Source organism: Geotrypetes seraphini, chromosome 6 (assembly GCF_902459505.1).
Source record: "Geotrypetes seraphini chromosome 6, aGeoSer1.1, whole genome shotgun sequence".
Taxonomy (NCBI): Eukaryota; Metazoa; Chordata; class Amphibia; order Gymnophiona; family Dermophiidae; genus Geotrypetes; species Geotrypetes seraphini.
In genome coordinates, this window is record NC_047089.1 from 64,016,362 (window position 1) to 64,034,621 (window position 18,260).

At 44.6% G+C, this 18,260-nt stretch overlaps 1 protein-coding gene across 1 annotated transcript in view; it reads left to right on the forward strand.

Annotated features, from left to right (window-relative positions):
- The window catches only part of ESD (esterase D), a 65,623-nt gene that overhangs the window by 27,904 nt on the left and 19,459 nt on the right, over positions 1–18,260 (forward strand). Inside the window, exons 5-6 of the mRNA XM_033948777.1 lie at positions 2,529–2,653; positions 10,897–11,016. Of these exons, the coding sequence (XP_033804668.1) occupies positions 2,529–2,653; positions 10,897–11,016 (245 nt within the window). The remainder of the gene's footprint in view (positions 1–2,528; positions 2,654–10,896; positions 11,017–18,260) is intronic.

Below are 18,260 nucleotides of genomic sequence, written 5' to 3' on the forward strand. Positions count from 1 at the left end.
CGTGCCAGTGCCAGTGCCAGATGGGGGTAAGGCTTCAGTTTGGGCGGGCAGGCGTTCGCGAGGAGGGGTGATGCCGGTTCACGGGCGGGGGACTCGCCAATTGAGTCAGCGCTCGGTTTGGGAGTCACGATTTGCGAAAATGTTTTGCTCGTCTTGCGAAAATGTTTTGCTCGTCTTGCAAAACACTTGCAAACTGCGTTACTCGCAAACCGAGGTTTGACTGTATACTAGTTCTTATACAAGAAACTGAGCAAATGCCCACATAAAATGGAGGAAGAACATCTTGGTTTTCTAGACCAGTGATTCCCAACCCTGTCCTGGAGGAACACCAGGCCAATCGGGTTTTCAGGCTAGCCCTAATGAATATGCATGAGAGAGATTTGCATATGATGGAAGTGATAGGCATGCAAATTTGCTTCATGCATATTCATTAGGGCTAGCCTGAAAACCCAATTGGCCTGGTGTTCCTACAGGACAGGGTTGGGAACCACTGTTCTAGACTACTTTGCATTTTATGTTATTTTTTAAAGATATTATTGCCTATTCTTTTCTTTCCATGAACTTTTATAGTTTTATCAAAAAGGGAAAAAAGTCAACTTTGCTACTTTTAAAAACCATAGTGGCCTCTTTCTCTTTCCTTTTTATTTACACTCTTAACAAAAATGTTCAATGTCGTTTCCAGATTCTCTTTAATTTTGCCTACTGTTCTTCCCCTAAATGTTCCTTTCCAGTTAATAACTTCTTGAACTTCCCCATCTTGATAATTTTTCTGATATCAAGGACCTTCACTTTTGAATGAACTGTCACAAGACTCGGTGATTCTCGGCGTGATAAACCATTGGTTTGTTTTTACTGCATTTTTCAACAATTTTTTTTTTTTTTTTTGTGACACATGCTCTTTTCCCTTTTCTACAATGGACCCCTGATGAAGGTTGTCCGAAACACGGTCCGTGTTGGGTCCCTTGTTTGGTAAAAAGGTTTTTAATGTATTTTGGTTGTCACAATAAATTTTTCCATACATCGTTGTACATCTCTGCAGTTTTGGTTTGTTTGTTCCTGCTCGGTTTTTTCACTGCAGACTAGGTTGGCCCCTCTTTTTCCTCTTGGTTCTCATACATTTAAAACATGACACAGCCCTGTTTTGGTAAAGCTGTATCAGGGAAATATATATCACATTTAGAGGACTGTATCTTCAAAATTAAATATATATTTCTAAAGCAAAGCACTTTAATTAGTCAGCCTTTCTTGATCCGGGACACACTAGAAAAACACATACTTTGTTTAATTTCCTGCCTGTAAAAGGTTGTAAAAGTAAGAAATTCCTCAATCATGTTCTAGCATTCCAGGCAGCTTCTCATGAAAAGGAATTTAATTCATTGCTGCTTTACGCTGATTCTTAGAATCATTTTAGGAAAAAGTTGAAAATCTATTTTTTTCCCTTAAATATTTGACTAATTAATCCATTTTTTCTATGTAATATGTTATAATCAATAATTTTTTGTAAACCACATAGAACTTTTGGTAATGCGGTTAACAAGTATATTGTAATGTAATGTAAAGATAGTGGCCACGGCTTGAGGCACTCAGAAGTGTGTGGATATCGTCGTGATGTCATCGCGCGTATGTGTGACATCATCACGTTGACATCCGTGCATGTGCAGAGGCCCTCCAGATGGGCCCATAGACGCCAGTAGGGGGTGCCAGCAGGGAAGAGGGCCGGAGAGAAGGAGAGGCACTGGCACTAGCTGATTGCCTACAGCAGTGTTTCTCAACTACTTCAAGCTAAGTATCCCCTAAGTCTAACAAATATCAACTGAGTAGTGAGTACTCCAACCACAGACCTCCCTAGGCCCACCAAAGCTCTGCTCCAGATCCCACCCCCTTTACTAATTGTAATGCAATTTTTTTCATTCATTTTTCATATACACACAATATACACAGCAGATATGAATTCTCAAAACTGACACATTTCAGTCACTATTTTGTAAATGAAATCATTTTACCTACCAGCGATCCTCTGCAGGCTGCTGTATTTAGCTTTAAAGGTGAGACCGGGAGGCCAGGGGGGAAGCTGGAGGACACTAGAGAGAAGGGGGAAACATGCAGGCCTTTGGCGAATTGGGCAGCGCTGGCGCTGTACCACGTAGGGAAGTCAGCTGGCAGGCGCCTCTCTTCTTCCTCAGTGTGCCGTGGCACACTTGGAATCTCAGGAGGCACACAGTTTGAGATACACTGATTTATACGCAACAATCTGTTTGTTTAAAATAAAACTTTGCCTGCATCTTGTGCATCTGTCTGCAGTATCTTACTTGATATACCACCTATCAATTTGCCTTCTTCTAAATAACACCACAACTGGAATGTTCGAATCCAATAGTCCTGCATATTGAAGCCACCTAGTGCTAGCTCTTCCCTTTTCATGATTGTTTGTGAATGTTTGGGCTCTGTGTATCATGTCAGCATAAATAGACATAAAGGTTGTTCCCCAGCTGGCTGATTAAGAAACCTTATCTTATTTTCCTCTCTAGGTGGCTGCAATATTGAAGGAGAAGATGAGAGCTGGGATTTTGGTACTGGAGCTAGCTTTTATGTGAATGCCACTGAAGAGCCATGGAAAACCAATTACAGAATGTACTCTTACATAACAGAAGAGGTAACTCGCACTTAATAACTTATATATTTATTTAACAGCTAAATTGCCTCCTCAGTAATTAGTAGCGGTAGAGAAGCTCTCAATAAACAAATTTATAAATCCAGAGTTTATTGGAGCTGCACTGTTAGTGAATTATTTATGAAGATATAATCTACAGTACACTTCCCCCCTCCGTATTCGCGGGGTTAGGGGCAGAGCCGGCCCGCAAATATTAAAAAACCGCGAATAATATCCAGGCCCTAACCCCTGCTTCCCCCAGCTATTTTAAGCCCTGAAAGCCCCCCCCTTAAGCCTTGCCTGGTGGTCTAGCGGGTTTTCAGGCAGGAGCGATCTTCCCACACTCCTGCCCCATGCAGATCGCTCGCAGGAAATGGCTGCCTTGAGCTCCCGTTGTCTCTCGAGCCATTTCCTGTGAGGAATCTGCACAGGGCAGGAGCGTGGGAATATCGCTCCTGTCCCGAAAACCCGCTAGACCACCAGGTAAGGCTTAAGGGGGAGGCTTACAGGGCTTAAAATAGCCTGAAAATTGAAAATGCATTTTTTGGTTTAAAACCGCAAATAAGCGAATCCATAGATAGGGAATTTGTGAATATGGAGGGGGAAGTGTATGAGTATTTTTGGCCCAGTTTTCAGCAGCATCTTCCTTTTTTCTTCTGTCTGCTGCAAAATACTTAAAAAAAAAACTTATCTTGTTTATAATTCAAAAGTGATTAATAGCGTGACAGATAGCACTTGTAAAATATGTAATCCTATATAATAAAAGGCTAACTCGCGCATGCGCATTTCTATTTGCGTGTTCCGTGCGCTGTAGGTCTGTGGCCTAAGGAGTGCGCATGCGCACTAATACGTCACCAGCCTATCGCCTCCACAAGCCGGACCGCAGCCAGACGATGTTCTCCGTTTCTCCTGCCGCCGCCGCCGCCGATCTCCGTTTCTCCTTTGCCGGCCACCCCCTTCTTTTCCCGCGGGCCCGAATGGCGATTCCAGCAGCGTGTTCATCAGTCTCCACACGCTGCTTCGGGCCCTTCTACTGCCCTGATTTGCTCTGCCGCGTCTCTGATGATGTCATCAGGGACGTGCCAGAGTAAATCAGGGCAGTAGAAGGGCCCGAAGCAGCGTGTGGAGACTGATGCAAGCGCTGCTGGAATCACCACCTTTGTAGTCCGGCTCGCGGGAAGGGAAAGGGGGGGGGTAGAGGAAACGCTAATGCTGCTGCACAGGGAACTGGTGGGGGGGGAGGGAAATGGAGGGGAAGGGAATGCTGCTTTGGACGGACAGACAGACAGAGAGAGGAAGGGAAACACAAAGAAAATAAGAAATACACAGGGGCAGGTGCTCAGGGAATTGGTGTGGGGGGAGGGAAATGGAGGGGGATGGAATGCTGCTTTGGACAGACAGAGAGAGGAAGGGAAACACAAAGAAAATAAGAAAGACACAGGGGCAGGTGCACAGGGAACTGTTGTGGGGGGAGGGAAATGGAGGGGGATGGAATGCTGCTTTGGACAGACAGACAGAGGGAGGAAGGGAGACAGAAAGGAAAGAAGAAAGACACAGAGTCAGGGAGATACACAGAAAGACAGACAGGCAAAGGAGGCCAGGGACAGAGACAGACAGAAAGGACAGCGGGAGCCGCGTCAGGAGGGGTGCGGGATGCGGCAGTGGGAACTTTTCCAAAGGGTGCAACTGGGCAGCTGTCGGGAACCTTTGATCAGGGGCAGAGCAAGGTAAGAGTATCATAGGGATAAGAAGGAGGAGGGAGGATAAAAAAGGAAGGGATGCCTACTGCTGGACAGGGGGAGAAGGAAAGAGATGCTGATGGACAGGGGAGGTGAAGAAAAAGGAACGGAGGACTAATGTTGGACAGAGGGAGAAGGAAAGAGGTGCTGCTGGACAGGGGGGAGGTAAAACAAAGGGAGAAGGGCTGCTGCTGCATAAGGAGAGCAGTGAAGGGGTGGTGGTGGACACAGTGGAGGTAAAAGGAAGGGAAAATGGACAGGGGGAGCAGGCAAGGGGTGGTGATGGACAGCCAAGGAAAAATAAAGGCAGAAAGAAAGAAAGCGGCTAAGGAGAGAGAGAGAAAAAAAGACAGACACACACACATATGTTCTAGCACCCGTTAATGTAACGGGCTTAAAGACTAGTTCAATATAAAACTGCCAACTAGAAAATCACTTTTTTCTGCTGTTTCCTGGTGTTCACAGGCAAATATGTCTACGAAGACAGTTTTGTGTAGTGTCAACATGACTTGAGTTTGAGTTGACAATCTTCCAGAGTTCACTATAGAAGGCGAAAGCCTTGCTCTATCTGCCCACTGCAGTAGCACAGAACCTCTCTGGTTCCTTTTTTGGTTTTTTTCTCAAGTCTTCCAGTGTTGTTGCCCTAAAAACTTCCTTTAAAATTATCTGTTTTCTCTTTGTCAGATCTTCCTAGAAATGTTGCCCAAGTTAGGGTTTTTAGCATTTTTTTCAAGCATAGATCCATTGAGATTAGGGTTACCAGATTTTCTGTACCAAAAATCTGGACTCCATGGCCCCGTCCTCATTTTCGTCCCCAGCCCTGTTTGCTTATCGGAAGGGCATCTGGGCATGTGCTAGTGTGGCACGATGATCACGCATACGTGCATGCATGTGATGTCACATGATGCACGTGATGTCACGTGCATGCGCAGATGCTATCCCAATGTAGCTGCTAGCTAGAAGCTTTTCAAAACCCGGACAAAGTGCCGGGTTTTGAAAAGCCGTCTGGACCCCTGGACGTGTCCAGGGAAATCCGAATGTCTGGTAACCCTAATTGAGATCATTCTGAGCCAAGGTGCAGTTTCTTAATTGCACTGTTGCTATTAGGTTGTCTGACCAGCATGTTTTCATTTCTTCAGGTTGTTTTTCTAAGCAGGTAAATTTCTCTATTCGATATTGCCTTTCTGCATAATTTCCAAAAAGTAGAATAGAGGTTTTTGAGTATTTTGAACCCAAGTGCAAATGGAAAATTGACTTTGATTCTATGTGATCGTTAACACTTATTAGAGTCCTCGGAGCTAGAAATTAGGAAAACGTTGATAAATTGGCAACAGTCTACTACTGAGGTTTTAGATAAAAGTACTCCTAATTATCCTATTTTGGGAAAAAGCACTAATTCCCTGATTTAATGAGAACCTTCTTGAATTAGTGTAGACATCTTGAACATGAATGGAGGAAAACAGATGATAATTGGCTCCTAAATTAATGTAAACAAATCCAAAATCAAAATACAAAAAAATCACAACTAACAGTTGCAAAAATCAAAACAAAATATTTTTCAAAATGTGAGACATTAATTATCTGGCATATTTCATAAAAGGTTAGATAGTTGGTGGCAAAGAGGCAAGGCCTCAGACCATATGTCCGTTTTCACATACCAGCCCAATGGCCGTTCAGCCAGTGCGGACAACAGTTTCAATCACTGGCCTTCCTCCACCACCTATAATTATTGTGCAAAAATCATGCTGTGCAAAGTTACACTTTAAAGTGTATGAATACTATCAAAATGTAAAAAACCACTTATCTTAGTGGTATCGGGCAACTTGTTCTAGAAGCTCATTCTGATTCTGAGGAGCCCATTTTGCAACTTCTTCAGAGAAACAGAACACATTCAAGTACTTATAACACCGGGACTGCATCTCAAAGGGCTCACATGGCCCGTGGCATTTAACAGAAATGCTTGTATAATGTTGTCTGCCATTTATCTTTAAGATCTATAACGCTTCTCAGAACAATTTAGTATATATGTAGTAAACTCCCCAAACTCTCTATAATTTAGTAAATTCCCTCTGCCAAACTAGGTAGCTTGTTTCAGGTTCTTCTGATTTCCAAAACTGCTAGTGATCTATTCAGCTTTTTTCAGAATAAAATCACAATGTTGAAATCATAGTTTACTTAAGTTTATTTTACTAGGGCAACCTAGAGAAGTCTTGCTCAAAGATAAGGTCTACATCAGCATCTTGAGATCAGGATCAGAATATAAGAGGGAGACCTTATTTTGAGAAGGGGGTCAGGATATATCTAGAGATTTGGATTCCACCACAGTGTGGAAATAGCAGTTTGCTTGTGAATTAAATTCAGGTTTTGTTCTGCTTTGCTATATTCATTAACCCAAAGATAGCAGTTAGAGTAAAACACTGTAGGAAACACAGAATTTGAAACCTAAAGTACTTAATAGATAGAGTCAAAATAGGGGCATTTGTTAACGTCAAACCAGGTATGAAGATATTTACCACAGGTGGGTTTACACCCAGCTATTATACTTTAGCCATTGGAATGCTAACAAGAAGAGTGCTGTGCCCTGAATGCCTAAGAATATATGAGCATCACCAATGGGAAAGGTTAATTGGCCAAGATATTATTTAAGAACCTCTGGGTATGAGTTCTTATTCCACCCTAAGGAAAAAAGGGAGCCAAAAGGACAATGGTTAGTGATAGTGTGTCTCAACCTGTTGCCAGAACTCTACCATAAATAATTCTTGGCTCTGCTTCCAAGATGAGATGGGTTGGCAGGTGCAGATGTGCATCTATGGCCACTGAGTTCTGTGTCAAAAGTCCTCATTTCCCTCAGGAGGTGGTACCAGGCAATGGTGTAACCTTGCTCTCCAGCAGTACCTCCCTGCTTACCCAGAGAGAATTAACCACTTTCTGTTAGCCAGAGGGTTTATCTAGCTTGTCTTATCCTACAGCTGACCTGCCCCCTGCCTTCTCCTGAAAGAGAAATTAACCTACTCAGAGGAAAAGCCAGTCTGAGGGACTTAATTTAACTACAGTATATTGCTGCCAGCCAAGTCTCCATTTTCACACTGGCTTTCAACAGAGGAATTTCCACAGCTCGAGACAAACTTAAGAACATAAGAATTGCTGCTGCTGGGCCAGACCAATAGTCCATCATGCCCCAGCAGTCTGTTCACGCAGCTGCCCTCTGGTTAAAGACCAGCACTCTATCTGAGACTAATCCTACCTGCGTACCTCTTTGTTCATTGTGAACTTATCTAACTTTGTCCTGGAGGGTATTTTCCCCTATGATAGACTCCGGAAGAGCGTTCCAATTTTCTACCACTCTCTAGGTGAAGAAGAACTTCCTTACGTTCGTACGGAATCTAACCCCTTTCAATTTTAGAGAGTGCCCTCTCGTTCTCCCTACCTTAGTGTCCTTATCTACTAAGTCTATTCCCTTCAGTACCTTGAATGTTTCGATCATGTCCCCTCTCAATCTCCTCTGTTCGAGGGAGAAAAGGCCCAGTTTCTCTAATCTTTCACTGTATGGCAACTCCAGCCCCTTAACCATCTTAGTCACTCTTCTCTGGACCGTCTCGAGTAGTACCGTGTCCTTCTTCATGTACGGCGACCAGTGCTGGACGCAGTACTCTAGGTGAGGGCACACCATGGCCCAGTACAGCAGCATGATAACCTTCTTGGATCTGTTCATGATCCCCTTCTTTATCATTCCTAGTATTCTGTTCACCCTTTTTTGCCGCCGCACAATGCATGGAGGGCTTCATCGACTTCCCATGCTCCTGTCCCATGGAGAGCCACTAGTGTGGATCCTACGAGTTCTCGTGGGAAGGCTGCTTCTACTCTGGTTCACCGCTGGACCACAGGGAATTTTAAAGGTACACGGGGGAGGCGGGAGGCAGGTAAAAGTTTTTCGAGTCGGCCGGGATAGGAAGTGAGAAGGAACCCCCTGACCTGGCCCACTTCTGGACCAACATGTCTTACTGCAGGCCTGGTAGAGGCCTGCAACAGGTCCAGGAGGGGGGGAGGAGGGGCATTGACCCAAATATAAGCTGAGACCCCCATTTTTGGGCCCAAACATCTCAGTTTATATTTGAATATATAAAGTAAGTCCAGCCCTTTTTAGTCTAGACAAAGTATGGATGTTATGACCCCCCACACATACTATATGTAGCCATTTTGAAAGAAATTTCAGATTTCTGATTTGCTCAGATATATTGATATTTAGGTACATAAATGACTTAACCTCTCTTTGAAAAAGCTTTTATGCATGTAAAGCTTGTTTAACAAATGGAAAAGACCTCTTTAAATATGCATGGGTACTTTTATAGAAATTCAATGTGTATATTTAAAAAGTAGGCATACAAAAGAGTGCACTTAGGGCCAGATTCTGTAATGGGCACCTAAAAAAGATATGTACCTAAAGTTAGGTGCCTATTGCATGTCGGTCACACTTAGGCACCCATACAGAATCACGCTTAGTGGCACCTAACTTAAAAGCTAGGTGCCTGCAATGTAGGCCAGGGTTTTAAAGGCCTAATTATAGGCGCCTAAGTCCTTCTTCACTCCTAAACATGCCTACGTAGGTGTTAGCACTGCTAGACGCCATGCAATAGGCGCCTATCTTTTGTAGAAGTGCTTCTAAGAAGATAGGCATCTCTCTTCCAATTAAATTTTTATTTTTTTTCAATTATGAACTTGTTTAAAGTTCATTATTGAAACCAGTTTACTGATTAAGTTAGGCGTCTAACTTTAAGCATCTCTTATAGAATTCCCACCCTTAGTTTTAATATGATCTGCTTAGGTATTCTGGGGGCATAGCTGGACAGGGGTGGACTTCAGTGTATGTGTAAAATACACAAGTGCATACACAAATTTTACACTATCTTTGGAGCAGCAGTAAATGTGTGCACTACTGAAGCTGGATCTGGATATCTATTTCTTAAAGAGACAAGGCACCTATGTTGCCTTTGGGGGAGAGACGATGTCTCTTTGGACTTATCTGTTTAACCAGCTATGGCAGCAATTGACAGCACCCTCCACCTTGGGTGAATCTCTTCATAAAGGTGGTTAATGAATCCCATTAAATAAATAATAAAAGATGCCTCAGTCCATCCTTAAAAAGTAAAGTGAATAGTTGAATATAGTAAGAAAATTCCATTTTTATACCATCCTTAACTGGAAGTTCTAGGCAGCTTGCAAAAAATAAAAAAATACATAAAACAACAACAAAAAAGAAACACAATTTACAAAGGCTGATTAACTAGGTTAATATGCTACTGAAATGAAAAGGTATCAAGAAATTTCCTGAACCTCAATCATAGTTTGTCTTCAGCTCTGTTGGCAAAAAGTTTCACATAATTGGGACAAGCTTTGAAAATAGTTGTTGACTAGTTGTTGTTTTTTTCTGGACGTTGCAAGCAGATGGCAGAGTAACTTGATTTCTAAAAATGAAATGAGAGAGGCGAGAATTTGACTGCCATATTAGATAGAAGTGACAAGGGCAGAGTCCATGCAAGATTTTAAGAGAGACGCAGTTCTCTCTCGTCTAGTTCTCCCCCATCCTCAATCTACAAGATACCACCATTTTTTTTTTCTTAGAGACCAGCACTCTGGAACTTCATGCCATTAACCATTTGGAGTGAATTACAACTTAAAAACTTCAAAATCGCAATTAAAACCTGACTCTAACCAGGATTTTCACGAGTAAGCTGGAGAGTTCTCTAGACTTTTTGGTTTAGCCGGCTTCTGTTCCCCTTCCCTCTACTCTCCCTCTCCCCATTGTGTCTGTTAAATGCTGATGTATGATGTCTCTTTCCTTTAAAAAAAAATTGTAGTTCCTTTCTATCTATCTTAATTCATTTACCCCCCCCCCAACCCCTTTACAAAAACATGATACTAATTTTTGGTGCAGGCCAGTGCACAGACTGCTCTGCGCTGCTCCCGACACTCATAGAGTTCCCATGTGGTCGGGAGCAGCTCAGAACATTCAGCATGCCGGCCTATGCTAAAAACTGCTATCTCCGTTTTGTAAAAGGGGAGGTTAGATTGTAAACCGCTATGATATGTTTTTTTACATTTAATATCTGCATCATAAGTACTAAATAAATAATTTTCATTCAGTTTGTGATTGAATTGACCACTAATCTAAGGTTTGAAATGTTTTAAGCACAGACATCTAAGGCTAGCTGATTCAAGCTGTGAATCAGTATAACTCTAAGTTGATTTCCCTGTAACATGGTTACAGAATCCAGAGTTATGGTTTCCAAAATGTGAAATTACTTCTGTGTTTATGTATGGGTTTAACTGTAGGATTGTCAGTTCATATCATAAATGTATCAAAATGGTTCTGTATGGATGTTGCATTAGAGTAGGTTGCTTGGTCTAATAGAAAAAATGGTAGTAGTGATTATACATGAAATGGCATAAGCTCTGGAAATATTGAAAAATGTTGAATTCTTATCTTTTTTTCATATCAACTTATTGCAGTTGCCTCAATTGGTAAATGCCAATTTTCCAGCTGACCCAGAAAGGATGTCTATTTTTGGGCATTCAATGGGGGGCCATGGTGCTTTAATCTGTGCTTTGAAGAGCCCTGGAAAATACAAGGTATGATAAAACTCGGATTTAATTTTAATTCTGTTAGGAAGAAGAAAATGGCAAAGGGAAGGCCATTCCAACCTATTTCTAAGGTTCCACAATAGCAAGTGATACTAGGTGCTGAGGGGTTTCAAACCAGCATTTTTTGGGCAAACATAAGCTTTATAACTTTGTTGATACAAATCAGATTATTGCTTGCCCATTCCAGGATCTTTGGCCAGGTCTTGCAACAAGGTAAGATGCACTTCTGAACTAAGTTAGACACAGGGTTTTTTACTAAGTGAAGTAAGCAGTTAATAAATGAATAACTTAGTACATGCTGCCATACCTGTTAACACAATGGCATGACAATGTGCTAGTTCACTAACTGCATACTAAGTACTTTCTCTTCATCTTAATTAATCTTACTTATTGCATTTCTTCTGTTTCTACTGTAAACCGCTTAGAACCTCACGGTACAGCGGTATATAAGAAATAAAATTATTATTATTATTATTATTAATTTGGACAGGGAATGAGTATGAATCACTGAAGTTAGCATGTGGTTATCTTACACACTGTCACTATTGCAGATAACACAAGTGCACTAAATAGGAGATGGTAGGTGCAACAGTGACAGCATGTAGTAAGTTACTACAAGTATGACAGCATGTCTAAGTTGCATGTAGTAAGTTACTACAAGTGTGACAGCAAGTAGTAAGTTACTACAAGTGTGACAGCATGCTGTGCACAGTCCACACTCATAATTCACCCATGTCCTGCCCCATAACCAGGTATGACGTTAGCTGTGGTAATTGTATCATGGTAGTGGCTACTAGGACTGTGTGCTAAGCTACTGCACACTAATTCATGCAGTAACTACTTACTGCATTAGATATCACTGTCAACAAATTCAAACTATGGATTTTACAGTTTAACCACAGGACAACATTATACATAGTACCTATTGAAGGTGTACCGTTCAGTCAGTAGGTTTCACAGTACAATTTACAACAAAGAAAATGAAATAAGCAGCCTAATAATGAATAGGCAGCCATCAGGAATAGGGTTGAAGCAGCACTGGTATGTATGTGGAGGGGTGGGGGGGAAACACATAGAATTATTTTCAGTACTTTTTATGTGTACCTGAATCTGTTTGTGTGATGTGGAGAGTAAAGCAGGGAGAAGCTGTTTGAAAGGAACAATTCTCTAACTACTGTGTTTCCTGGTATCAAAGTTTCTCTGCTGTAGAAACCAGAATTGTTTCCCTGTTGGGCCATTTTTATGGGGAGTTTATTACGCTGGATTTTCCCCAATACTAGATTTTGGTCCCATACCATTAAATAAGTAATGTATTATTTTGTTCCCGGTCAAACAGACATTCTTGATCACTGGTATAAAAATTTATTTTCAATATCTATTGGATTAGGAAGAATAAACTGGGTCACGGGGAGAGAGAATACTGTCACAAATATGTTCTCTTATCTTTTTGTTTATATGTTGCTTTTTTATTATTACTAGAAATTTAATCAGTGTGGATTAATAATAATAATAATAATAACTTTATTTTTCTATACCGCCATAATCTTGCGACTTCTAGGCGGTTCACAATGAAGATAAGCTGTACAATCAGCGAATTACAGAGTATAGATAGAAATGAGAACATTCAGCGGTCAGTGAATTAGAAGGTGCCAAATGGTTAGGAGAAAGATGTACATAGGTTATTGAAAAGAATTAACTTAATTTTCATATTACATTGAAAAACATTGGGCACCAGCGGGAAGCTGGGTACAATTATGAGGAGGACATAATAGCAAACAGAGAATATAGGGTTCCTATTGAGAGGAATGAAGGAATTCAGGTGAGTTGAGGTAGCTTTGATCATGGAGGGAAAAATCTGGCTAGGACATGAATTTCTTAAATAAGGCGGTTTTTAATTCTTTCCAAAAGACACTGTAGGTCAGTCTAGCTACCTGGTAGAGGAGTAGAATTCGAAGTGCGGTAGAAGGTAGTTGGGCGCCATTCCCCTGATTAGTTTGTAGCAGAAGCAGGAGAATTTGAATAAAATTCGCGCCTCAATTGGTAACCAATGCAACAGTTTGTAGAAGGGACTAACGTGATCACTTTTCTTTAGTCCGAATATTAAGCGGACGGCCGTGTTTTGAACTATTCTCAATTTTCTCACGTTTTTTTAAGTATCCCCAAGTAAATAATGTTGCAGTAATCCAGGGTGAGTAGAATCAATGATTGTACCAATAATCTGGAGAATAGAGGGTCGAAGTATTTTTTTTATGGTTTTCAGTTTCCAGATTAAGGTAATATATACCTGTAACTTTGATTGTTGGCATTGCTGAAAATGGTAATATGCATTCTAGTGCAATAGGTGTCATTCTGAACAAGTGGGTAGTGAATCCAAACCTGCACGCTTTACAGAAGGTATCAATCACAATTTTCAACTCCTCCTCCTTCCTCAATATAGTATGCTGCCCCTTTCAGTTTTTTCTTCTGCATGCATGCAGTAAGGTGTGTATCTCATCTGCTCTGTTTAAAACTTTTTATTTCCCAGGTTTTCTTCAACTTTGGAGGATTTCAGTGTTCCAGAGTTCCCAGTAATTTTGGGGTTACTCTGCTTGGGAGAAGAAGCAGACTTGAAGTCTGCAGTAGTAGGTCAATCCCGTTAGCCAACCTGCTTAATATTTTTGGAGCTTGGGGGATCATTCTCCTCAAAGCTAGCTTGCCCCCTGATTTTTTTTCAGGAGCTTGAGCGCAGACTGATTTGACACCTGCAGTGGTCCTTTTGGGGGACTTTCAGGTGCTGGTTGCTCCATCTGGCAGCCAGAAGATTTCAGTGTTGGAGGCTGATTTTTGTTTGAGGTAGTATCCTTCTCCAAGTTCCTGCTTCACATAGAAGCAGAAGCAGTCTGAGACACCTTTGCAGCACATGTCACAGCAAGTACAGACTGTTAGTCTATGGGAAAATGGGGGGGAGGGTCTGTAAACGGGATTTTTGGCAGTTTCTAAGGTTGTCTCCTCCAAAATCCTATTTATTTATTTATTTATTTTAATTTTTAGAGTTTAGCTGTTTTAACCATCCTTGAAGGACTATGTGGAGGCATGGGAGCAAATCACCATGGAGAGATGGGTACTAGATATCATTCAAGAAGGCTACAAGCTCAAATTTGCCCTTCCTCTATCAGATTTATTTATAAATTCACCAGCCAGCAGGCCAGAGAAAGTAAGCAAAGTTTTCACTACAGCGCAGAGACTATTGGATATTCAAGCCATAGAGCACATTCCACCTGAAGAATCGGGCTCAGGTAGATACTTCATATACAGTGGTGCCTCACACAACGAACTTAATCCGTTCCAGGAGCAAGTTTGTTATGTGAAACGTTCGTTGTGTGAAACGCGTTTTCCCATAACAATACATGTTAAAAAAAATAATTCGTTCTGTAGCATAAAATATGCTAAGATGACATAAAAAAAGATAAATTTTTGGTTATTATTTTTATTTAGATACATCTAAAAACATAATTGTTTTTTAAAACAACACACATTTTTTAAATTTAAAGACAGACTAAGTAGAGTCTAATTTTACAGTGAGAGGGCAGAGTCTCAGCGGCAAAAACTGGGACTTAACTGTTCATTTTTTTTTTTTTCTACCGTGTTTCCCCGATGATAAGGCAGGGCCATCAAATAAGACAGCCCCCCCTTTTTAGAAAAAAATGTAAAATAAGGCACCCCCCCGCAAATAAGCCACCCACCGATACCTGCGTTTACCCGAATCGGGTGGTACGGTGGGTGACTCCGTGTAGTCCCTGGCACCCCCGACACGATCGGGGCAAGAGGGAGCTCAAGCCCTCTTGCCCCCCCGACTCCCCGACACGATCGGGGCAAGAGGGAGCTCAAGCCCTCTTGCCCCCCCCGACTCCCCGACACGATCGGGGCAAGAGGGAGCTCAAGCCCTCTTGCCCCCCCGACTCCCCGACACGATCGGGGCAAGAGGGAGCTCAAGCCCTCTTGCCCCCCCCGACTCCCCGACACGATCGGGGCAAGAGGGAGCTCAAGCTCTCTTGCCCCCCCGACTCCCCGACACGATCGGGGCAAAAGGGAGCTCAAGCCCTCTTGCCCCCCCGACTCCCCGACACGATCGGGGCAAAAGGGAGCACAAGCCCTCTTGCCCCGCCGATTCCCCAACTCCCCGACAATATCGGGCCAGGAGGGAGCCCAAGTCCTCCTGGCCACGGCGACCCCCTAACCCCACCCTGCACTACATTACGGGCAGGAGGGATCCCAGGCCCTCCTGCCCTCGAAGCAAACCCCCCCTCCCCCCCAACGACCGCCCCCCCCCAAGAACCTCCGACCGACCCCCATCCGACCCGTGACCCCCCTGGCCGACCCCCACGACACCCCCAACCCCCTTCCCCGTACCTTTCTGTAGTTGGCCGGACAGACGGGAGCCAAACCCGCCTGTCCGGCAGGCAGCCATCGACGGAATGAGGCCGGATTGGCCCATCCGTCCCAAAGCTCCGCCTACTGGTGGGGCCTAAGGCGCCTGGGCCAATCAGAATAGGCCCGGGAGCCTTAGGTCCCTCCTGGGGGCAGGGCCTGAGGCACATGGTCGGGTTGGGCCCATGTGCCTCAGGCCCCGCCCCCAGGAGGGACCTAAGGCTCCCGGGCCTATTCTGATTGGCCCAGGCGCCTTAGGCCCCACCAGTAGGCGGAGCTTTGGGACGGATGGGCCAATCCGGCCTCATTCCGTCGATGGCTGCCTGCCGGACAGGCGGGTTTGGCTCCCGTCTGTCCGGCCAACTACAGAAAGGTACGGGGAAGGGGGTTGGGGGTGTCGTGGGGGTCGGCCAGGGGGGTCGCGGGTCGGCTGGGGGGGCGGTCGGAGGTTCTTGGGGGGGGGGGCGGTTGTTGGGGGGGGGGGGGGTTTGCGTCGAGGGCAGGAGGGCCTGGGATCCCTCCTGCCCGTAATGTAGTGCAGGGTGGGGTTAGGGGGTCGCCGTGGCCAGGAGGACTTGGGCTCCCTCCTGGCCCGATATTGTCGGGGAGTTGGGGAATCGGCGGGGCAAGAGGGCTTGGGCTCCCTTTTGCCCCGATCGTGTCGGGGAATCGGCGGGGCAAGAGGGCTTGGGCTCCCTTTTGCCCCGATCGTGTCGGGGAGTCGGGGGGGGGGCAAGAGGGCTTGAGCTCCCTCTTGCCCCGATCGTGTCGGGGAGTCGGGGGGGCAAGAGGGCTTGAGCTCCCTCTTGCCCCGATCGTGTCGGGGAGTCGGGGGGGCAAGAGGGCTTGAGCTCCCTCTTGCCCCGATCGTGTCGGGGGGGCAAGAGGGCTTGAGCTCCCTCTTGCCCCGATCGTGTCGGGGGGGCAAGAGGGCTTGAGCTCCCTCTTGCCCCGATCGTGTCGGGGAGTCGGGGGGGGCAAGAGGGCTTGAGCTCCCTCTTGCCCCGATCGTGTCGGGGAGTCGGGGGGGGCAAGAGGGCTTGAGCTCCCTCTTGCCCCGATCGTGTCGGGGAGTCGGGGGGGCAAGAGGGAACCAGGCGGAGAGAGGGCAGTTAAGCGCAGTGCCTGCGCGGAAGGATGCAGCTCGGGCGACTTCGTTGTGTGAAACGAAGTTCGTTGTACGGATCAAGACATAAAGTTCGTTGTGCGCAGCGTTCGCTGTGCGAGGCGTCCGTTATGCGAGGCACCACTGTATTTTGTTGTGCCCAAGAAAGGATCAGATGAATGGAGATCTATTCTAAATCTCAAGTCTATCAACACAGCTCTAAAAATTCTGCGTTTCTGCATAGAGACCATACAGTTAGTCATTGCGGCTATAGCACTGGGGGAATTCCTGGCTTCCCTGGATCTGACTGAGGCTTACTACCATATCCCCATTTTTCAGGAGCACAGGACATTTTTAAGTTTCCATGTGCTGCAGAGATATTATCAGTTCTTGGCACTTCCCTTTGGTCAAGCAACAGCACCTCAAACATTCACCAAGGTAATGGTGGTGGCATCTCCGCAAAGTGGGGTTACAGGTACACCTGTACCTGAACAATTGGTTGATAAGAGCCCCATACTTAGTGGAGGGAGAAAATGCAGTCACACAGGTAATCCAGATTTTACAGAACCTGGGATGGATTGTAGATTTTCGGAAGATCCACCTGGCACTGCCACAATCTCTCAAGTATCTGAGGGTTCTTTTCAACACGATGGAAGGCCATGTCTAGCTTCCACCCGGCATTGATCCAGTCTCTCGAGTATCTGAGATGGAACATGATGGAAGGCCATGTCTAGCTTCAAGAGACATACCGACATAAGCTTTGCAGTCAAATAGTGGATATTTGGCCATGCCAGCTGCAACGGTGTAGCACTGTCTGCAAGTCCTAGGCTCCTTGACGGCACCCACAAAGTGGTACCCTGGTCGAAAGCACACATGCAGCCATTACAGAATTTTCTTGTGACCCATTGATCCCCTCAAAAGGGATTCACTTCAGACCCCACTGCCTTGGATAAAGGAAGCAAGGACTGGCTTGAGCTGGGGCTACGTTCACAATCACTCTTGAAGGACATGCTCCTTCAGGTGGATTTGTATGAGATTCAGATGACGGATGCCAGCCTCTAAGACTGGGGAGGCCATTGCAACGGTTACCCAATTCAAGGGTGATGGATGTTGATTCAAAGGAAGTGGTCCTTCAACAGGCTAGAGCTAAAGGCCATCTGGCTAGCGTTGCTAAAGTTGGAGAGATTCTTGAAAGGCAAGGCTGTCAGACTTCTCAATCAATGACCTGGTGGTGGCTTGTGTCATTTGACAAGGAGGCACCAAGAGTACTCCGCTATGCTGTAAGGTGCAATTGTTATTCAGATAGATGGAGGCCCACCTTTAGAGAATGACATGGGGACAAATTTTTCCCCGTCCTTGTGGGAACTCATTTTCTCATCCCGTCAAGTTCTTTTCCTGTCCCTGCCCCATTCCTACAAGCTCTGTCTTCATCTGCACAAGTCTCAAACACTGTAAAATCATAAGTGTTCAAGGTTTATGCAGTTAAGGCAGAGCTTACAGGAATGGGACAGGGACAGCGACAAAACTTGCAGGGATGGGACAGGGAAATTGAGTTCCTAGAGGGACAAATTTGTTCCTGTGTCATTCTCTACTTACCCAAAAGTGATATCGGCGGCACATGTAGTGGAAGTTAATAATGTGCAAGCTGATTTTCTTAGCAGCAGACACAGTGAGCGTCGTCCCCAGAGGCCTTCCAAAGCATTGTACGTCAATGGGGCCT